The sequence below is a fragment of the Aethalodelphis obliquidens genome, unplaced genomic scaffold, assembly GCF_003676395.1.
Source record: "Aethalodelphis obliquidens isolate GAN/ISIS:26980383/991018 unplaced genomic scaffold, ASM367639v1 scaffold10, whole genome shotgun sequence".
In the NCBI taxonomy this organism is placed as follows: domain Eukaryota; kingdom Metazoa; phylum Chordata; class Mammalia; order Artiodactyla; family Delphinidae; genus Aethalodelphis; species Aethalodelphis obliquidens.
In genome coordinates, this window is record NW_020837954.1 from 13,855,055 (window position 1) to 13,863,023 (window position 7,969).

The window sequence follows — 7,969 nt, forward strand, 5'->3', positions numbered from 1 at the left end:
TCCCTCCCTCCTCCCCTCTAGAGACCCCTCCCCCACCTCGGGCGAAATTCCTAAATAAAGCGAGTCCGGTGGACCGCAGCTGAGGGATCAGCATCCCCTTTCCGGCCCTCTTCTGCAGGAGCCTCCGAGGTGAAGAAATATAGACGCTCCAGGACGAAAAGGGAGATGGGAGGGGGTCGCGGGAAGGCGGCGCGCTCCGGGAGGGTCCCAGCACTCCTTGAAACCACAGATGTTTTCCTCCTGGCCCTGGGGCGCGGCGCCCTGGCCCCGGGCGTTCCGGCGTTTGTGTGTCCGGGTTTCCGAGGAAGGGATTACGCAGCGGGAGCAGCCGCGGCAGCGCGGACGTTGGAGCCGCAGGAGCGGTAACAAGGCGTCTGGCCTTCTTTGTTGACTTTTAGGTCTCGGGCTCAACAGAAGATTTATTCGCTAGGAGGGGAAAATGCCCGAACAATGAAGAACTAACTGCACTTGTCACCTCGAGATGCTTGCGGTCCTTCTCTCTGCCCTCCTTACCCGGCAACCGGCCGCCCCGACCCCAGCCCGCGCGCTCCCTAACGCACAGGGCGCAGATGGCATCGCCCAGAGGTGGCTTGAGCGAGCGGTCAGAAAATCGCGTGAGAAGCCCACGAGGCGAGCCCCGCTCCCCGCCACCCACAGGGCTAGCTCCCCAGGCAGGTCTCCAAAGTGGCCTCGGCCGTAAACCCGCGGCGCGTCGGCCGCCGCAAACCCTGAAAAAGTTTCCGCTTAGTAAGAGCAAGAGCTAATAGGCCGACTTTAGCCTGGTGGGTGAATGCGAGACACTGATATTATTAACATGTTAAAGAGAGGGAAGGGAACAAAGTTAGACGATTTAGGTTCAGTGGGGCCGGGTAAAATTCCGAGGCCCAAGCTCACGCCTTTATATTACTTTTGGAATTCGAATTTGCCAACGTTTGCCCGTTGTATAAATATAAATAACTATTGGAATTGAAAGCTTTTTCCTCTTTGAGACTTTGACGTCCTTCCGAGAGGCCTCTAAATTAGATTGTGAAATTACTCAAACCAGTAATTTCCATCTCCTTTCATTAGCTGAAGTGAGAGCGGGGGTTGGATCTCTGGATTTTTCTCAAGTGCTACATGGCACCCCTTCTCTCATCTGGGGAGGCAATTACGCGATAATTAAGGGACTCACACAGCTCTTTTTATCTTGTCCGCGGTAAGGAGTGGGGCGATCAAAGTAAAGGCTGTCCAAGTTCAAGCCCTGGCGAGGATGGAGTTCATACACAAGGGCTCAGGCAGGCCAGCCTCTGCTTGGGCTGGTGTTGTTATTGTTGATGTCAATCCGAACGAGGCTTACAAAGAAATAGGTGGACTGGAAAGTGAGCCTACTATCAAAGGAGATTAATGATTTTGTGATCTCAACCAACTGTAGGGGTGTGAAGCTGCATTTAAAAGCTTCTTAGAAGGCAAACAAATCATCAGTTTTAAGCTCTCAGGAAAAAAATTAGAAACAATATTTTAAAAAAATATCTTCACAAAATACAAAATAGCTGCAACCCTGAAATGTCTTGGTGGCACAAAGCTTCCCCTGCAGGAATGAATTAACTCAGGCCTCCCCGGGCCCCCTCTAAAGCTACCATGATGGTTAAATTTTGCTGCTCTTTTAATAAAAAGAGGGTTCTGGATCCTCTGTGGTAGACAACTTAATTTTATCAGCTACATCTGATATTTTATTCTTACTCGAATACTTTTCAGATAAAGAAAAATGATACATTGGGGAAGGGGGGAAGGTAGTTAAAATAATAATATTTGAGTTTATTGTGGAAAGGCTCAAAGGAAGCACAGAAGGCTTAAGACCTTGTCAAAAACTGAAGTAAACATTACTGGGAATAAAGAATCTTAAAAATCTCAGTTCTTAGGAATATTAAATCAGTTTATCTATCTTTTTATTTATCAACTTTTATTGAATCTCCTTAATTGCTTTTTACTAGCTAGATGTTCATATAATAAACATAAACAAAACAAAGTTTTTAGATTATTTTCCTTTTTGTCATTTATATTCAGTGCCTGGACTTTGAAAAATATCATATTCAAAATATCTATTTTGTATTTAATTAAGGAAAATAACAGAAATCCTCTTTTTGTTAACATTTGGTTTATTTAAAGTCCTTAACTGCAAATGATCAAGAACATATTCCACAGCTTAAAATTTATCATTTTCATTATTTAAATCAAAATATTTTAATTACAATCACATTGATAAAAATTAACATTTTAATTTGTAATTTTAACCATCATTTAAAGCAATTTCAGCTGTAAAGAAAAAAAGAATAAACCATGCAATAAATTAACATTGAGAAAGCGTAGAGGAATAATAATGAAACCCGTCTGGCTATACTAACACCATGTCCAACTGTGAAAAGTGCATTAACACTGAATGAAACAAGCACATGATGGCAATAATTAAAATGACCACAATCAACTGGATTTTGGAATCTTGGACCAAATTTTGAAATACATCTCCCTATAACTTATCTCTCCTCTAACATTGTAATATTCCTTTTTTTTCTGGAGAAAATATCCTTTAAATGGTATGGATACATAGAAGCTAATTTTACACATTATGTGACCTCAGAATGATAAGACCATGGCCCTCTGCAAAGCAAGGAACAGAGTTATTGAGGAGGGCAATTCTCGAGGAATTGATTCCCAGGGCTATATATGGGTGGAGAGGAGGGGAGGAGGGTGTCTTTGTAACTTCTTGGTCAGGCAACTCTTTCAAGAGCGTGTATATCTCCTACCTATCACTTCTGTATGTTACGTAAATATATGGAAGATGTTCATAGCTGAGCATGTGCATAAATAAGTTCATATATGATATATATGTATTTCATTTTAAGACATCTGCTATCTGAATGTATCTGAAATGTAAGCTGAAAAACAAGTGGCTCTGATGTTTATAATCTGTTTATGATTTGCTGCATAATGGCAGCATTGTCCTTCAATACTTTTAACAGCCCTAGTGTCTACTTGTTTTCCACCCTTTCAGTTCTTTTGGTTAAGAGTATTGCCACAGACCTGTAAACTCCTGTGTGTGTGTATGTGGGGATGGGGGTTAGGTGAGGAGGGGAAAAAAAAGCACAAACAAATATTTTACAAGCTTGACCATCTTTCTTTTTTTTAAATAAATCCTGCACAGACTAGAACACGTCTGCAGGTGGAAGAGGAAAGAAAGGGAGAGGGACAAGGAAGTAGGAGGATTTTATATATATACATTTGTGGATCATTAAACTTTGCAGGAAAAATGTTTGTTGGTTTGGGGCTGTTTTTTTTGTAATAATATACACAAAGCGTTCGGAACAACAGTAACAAAGTAACAGTCTTTTGTACTGGGGGAAGGATTGTGCACAAAAAAATAAAATAAAAATAGTTGGGATTTTACTATGCTGCTGTCGGCTTGGTATGTGTGGTTTTGTTTGCTGTTGATTTCTCTCTCTCTCTCTCTCCTGCTACCAGCATGGCCATGCCAGACAAACCCCCAGTCCCAGGGAGCTAAGAAGTGTTTAGAACGGGTCTGGAATACACACCTTGGTAGTAGGCTGGCTCCAGGGCTGAGGGCTCAATGGGGCTCCTCGTGGCCACCGAGGCGCTGCCGAGGGGTAGGCTGGCGGGCAATGCGGTGCCATAGGGCGAGTACTGTAGTGCCTGCTCGTATGACTTGAAGTCCAGCTTGTGCTGCTGCTCCGAGGAGGACATGAGGTTGTTGATAGAGAAAGGGTGGTTGAAGGAGTAGTGAGGGTCCCCTTTCAGGTGCAGCTGGGACTCGTGGGGTGCCAGGCCATGCGCCGGGTGGGAGGGGGGCACAGATACCAGCGCCCCAGGCCCGGAGCTGATCGGAGGTGCAGCCGAGGAGGCCGGAGTCTTCAACTCCGAGGCGCCCCCTGTCGCCGCCGCCCCGCTGTGGTCCAGAGTCTGGGGGCTGGCAGCGGGCCCGGGGGCCGGCGCGCCCTCTAGCTGGCCGGCCTTACTGTGCACGCCCCGACGAAGGGGCGAGTCGGCGCTGGGGTTGGCAGCGCTCGAGGGGTCCTTACGGCTCTCAGGGCCGCCCTTGGCGCCGCCGCCGCTGCCGCTCCCGGTGCCTGGCTGCTTCTCGCACTTGAAGCGCTTCTGGCGGCGCAAGTAACAGCCGTTCTCGAACATGTTGCCGGAGTCCGGGTGCAGCGTCCAGTAGGAACCCTTGCCCGGCTTGTCCGGGGAGCGGGCCACTTTGACGAAGCAGTCGTTGAAGGAGAGCGAGTGGCGGATGGAGTTCTGCCAGCGCTGCTGGTTCTGCCGGTAATAGGGGAAGAGGTCCATGATCCACTGATAGATCTCGCTCAGTGTGAGCATCTTGCTGGGCGCCTGCTGGATAGCCATGGTGATGAGGGAAATGTACGAGTAGGGCGGCTTGGCGTGTGGGTAGCTGCGCTTGAAAGTTTTGGCGTCTCCGCCGCCACCAGCCCGGCTGCGCCCCAAATTGGACGGCGCGTACGCCATGGGGCTCATGCACGGGTTCATGGCAGCGGCGTAGGGGCCCAGGCCGTTCATGGAGGCCGCGGGCTGCGCGCCCATGGCCCCCATGCCGCCCGGGCTCAGCGTCGTCCCCATGGCCGTCACGCCCGCCGTCATGGTGTTCATGGCGCCCGCAGAGCCGCCCGGCATGCCAGCCACCGCCCCGGGGCTCAGGCCGGCGCCAAGGCCCGGGTTTGCGTAGGACATGTTGAACGAAGCCGGGGTCATGTTGCCGCTCGTGGTCATGGTGTTCATGGTCATGTACGTGTTCATTGAATTCATGGTGCCCAGGCCCGAGTTCATGTTGCTGACCGGGACCGAGTTGTAGGCCTGGAGCGGAGACAGCGTGAAGAGGCCCCGAAGGGCGGAGTTAGTAGTGGGCGCAGGCAGCCTACCGGCCGGGGCAAATCCGAAAACAAGAGAAGAGCATGTCTGCAAAGCATAGGACTCCCCACCAGGGGCAAACCGTCGGGCGCCCTCCCCAGAACCCGCAAAGAGTTGTCTTGCACGGCAGGGGAAAAATCCTATCTCCGCAGGCATGAAAGACAAGAGCTCACAGAAAATATGTCCCCAGGAAGATGTGTAATCGCCTTACACGCCAGGCTCAGGGGCCGGCTTCTAGGGCCCCTACGTCGCCTCTATCCATGCCACGCGGTATCCCAGTTTCCACCCCAGCCCGGCCTCGGCAAAGCACCCTTTTGGTTGAAAGGAGTTAAAACTCCGAAAACAGAATTAATCTCGGATCCTTTGCTTATTCACTCCACCTTAAGGGTACGGTGTGTATGGCGGTGCAGCCCCGCCTCCGCCCCCAGTAGGGCCACAGCGCCAGCTCAGCACACATCTCACCTAAGCCTGCCAGGCCCGGCTGACCACGTAGCGGCCTGGGCAGCGCGGGGTGGCCGTTAATTAAACTCTCCCTGATAGAGCAAATCATCTATGGCCTTATGACCAAACATTTCCAAACAACTGGCTTTACCGTCTTAGCAGTTTTCACCAAATGGTGACTTTTCGTTGTTTATTATATTTAGAAGTGTTTTCCATCTACTTGTAGCAATTGTAATTTTAAAAGGGAAAAAAATACTCAGAAGTTAACTTTTGGAAAAAAATTAAAAATAGATCTATAAAAAAACAGATCTATAATAGGAGAAGGGGTAGGGAAGGGTACATAATAATATCAAGGCACTACATACATTTAACTTTAACATGACTTTACAGCCATTCATAAACTTGCACTAATTTCATTACCTATTTCCAGGTCCCTAAGGCTTGAAAATTTTGGTGACACAATTTGTGGAAATAATCATATTTTTTCCACATTCTGATATTTTGCCGCTGATAATCTCAAAACCTGGCTTTTCAAACTATATACGGATAGTTTCAAATACTTTACAATTCCAAAATCAAAGTCCGCTTATTTTCTCTTAATGCTATTCTACTTTCTAATTCCCAGTTTTAACCTGTAAAGAAGCTCTTTTCATAGAGAATTCAATTGACTAGTGACTGGAGATGACTGTATCTGAATTAAACCTGAGGAAGAGTTCTGAGCTCTTTCTTAAATCATCAGTAGGAGAAAACCCTTATCAATAGCAATCTGAGAATGCACTAGATATGTTAAAAAATATAGAGTGCAGAACTATAAAAACTATTTCTGTTATTTAATAAAACTAATGATATCCTTAAATTTATTTTCATCAGAAAATATGACTTTATTTGAAAACATAAAAGGTGAACAAACAGATTTAACCAGGCACACGTTCTGCTGTAGTATGCAAATAAACTCGAGGTAAGTTTGTGAATATATACATATAAAAATCTAAATAAATTAATTACCACGAAAATACTTCCTGATTTTATATTTTTCTGTCCATGTCTTAAGGTATTTTTTTACTTTTCTTTTCCTCTTCCCAAGATTATGCAAGGCAGTTTCAGTAAACGTTTTCAATAATGGTAAACTATTGAAGGGTAATCGCCAGCTATTTCCAGACAAATACTTTTAGTAGGTGGTGGTCCTGCCTGTACCTGGTTTTCCTCGCAATCCCTTTGTGCACATAAACCACATGAACGTGCCACCAAGGGGACAATGAAGAGAAACAGGTTCTCCGCCCGCCCGGAGTGCTGGAGGAAAAGTCAGCTCGCACTAGCGCCACCCAGCGGTTCTAGAGAGGAAGGAGCACACTTCTGCCCAAACGGCTTTTGAAGTTTTACAAAATTTCGGAATCATTTCATTATTAAAACGCTCAACTTAGCGGCTGAGCGCTTTCATCAGAAGACACCTGAGAATTCAACTGCGGAAGGAAGAGGCCGCCCTGCGGGCGAATTCTGGCTTTTTCAAAGTTGCCTCAAACTCGTGCCGGCGCCCGCCCGCCAACCCGCGCTCGGGACCCGGGTCCGGGCTCTAGCTCCCGCTCTCGGCAGGGAGGAGGCAAGTGCGTCTCAGAGCGCGTGTTTTCAAAGCCAGAGTTTCCTAAAACCGTCTCGCCCTCTCTGAGCGCCGATCGCTGGGATCCAGTTCCCCGGCGGGGCTGCGGATCCGGCTCCCAGGCCCGGCACAGGCCCGGCCTGGGCTAAACCCGGTGGGTAGGCACCGGTGGCACAGAGGAGGCGCCCCCAGTCGGGGGCCTGCCTCGCCCGACCTCCCCAAGTACGGGCTCCAGGAACCTCCCGCCTGCTGCCCGCCTCTCACCTCCTGTGTGTCGGCGTAGTAGCTGTTCCAGTCGCTGCTCTCGTGCCCTTCCATCTTCACAGCCCCTAACATCCTGGAGCCACCCTGCTCGATGCAACCATCCAGCCCTGTGCGAAGCGACTGGAAGCCGCGCGGGGCGGGGGGCGGGGAGCGGAGTAGCTGCAGTCAACTGAGCGCCCGCGTCGGCCCAACGCCACCCTAGCGAGGAGGAAGCCAGGCGCTGCGGGGCGCGGCGTGCGCGGCGGCGGCGGCGGCAACAGGGCGGGAGGGGGCAGGCGGCGGCCGCGGAGCGCGGCGCCCGGGAGCGCCTCCGCGGGAAGTGAGCGGGCGGCCTCTGCGAGATGAGTGCAGTTGAGCTGATGTGGATCTTACGTCGCTCGAGTGCCCACCTCCTCGTCCTCTCCCCATTTGTCCGCCGCACAAAGACGCTCGCACCTACAAAGCCCGAGGTGCACCTGCGAGGCGGCCGCCCGCCAGTCCAGCCGCCGCGCCTCCCGCCCAGCCACGCCGCCGCGGCGCGCGCCCCCTGCGCCCCCTCCCGCCGAGCCCCCTCCCCCAAACCCGGCCCTCACTTTGTTTGCCAAGCGGCGTAATTGGTTTAAGCCGACAGGCTAGGGGAAGAAGGAAATGGGGTGGTGTGTGTGTGTGTGTGTGTGTGACCCCCCCTTTGGAAGAAGAAAAAAGAAAAATAGGCGGGGCCGGGCGGTCTAGCGAGGGTTCTGGATGAGAACGTCGCAGCCGGAGAAGGGCTGGGGG

General features: G+C 50.0%; 1 protein-coding gene across 1 annotated transcript; it reads right to left on the reverse strand.

Annotated features, from left to right (window-relative positions):
- Window positions 1-1,677: 1,677 nt before the first annotated feature.
- On the reverse strand, window positions 1,678-7,428 carry FOXA1 (forkhead box A1). The gene is made up of 2 exons (XM_027111745.1): window positions 7,214-7,428; window positions 1,678-4,860 (listed from the first exon to the last, which is right to left on the reverse strand). The coding sequence occupies exons 1-2, from the start codon at window positions 7,283-7,285 to the stop codon at window positions 3,532-3,534; spliced, it is 1,401 nt and encodes a 466-aa protein (XP_026967546.1). The 5' UTR covers window positions 7,286-7,428; the 3' UTR covers window positions 1,678-3,531.
- Between the last annotated feature and the right edge of the window lie 541 nt (window positions 7,429-7,969).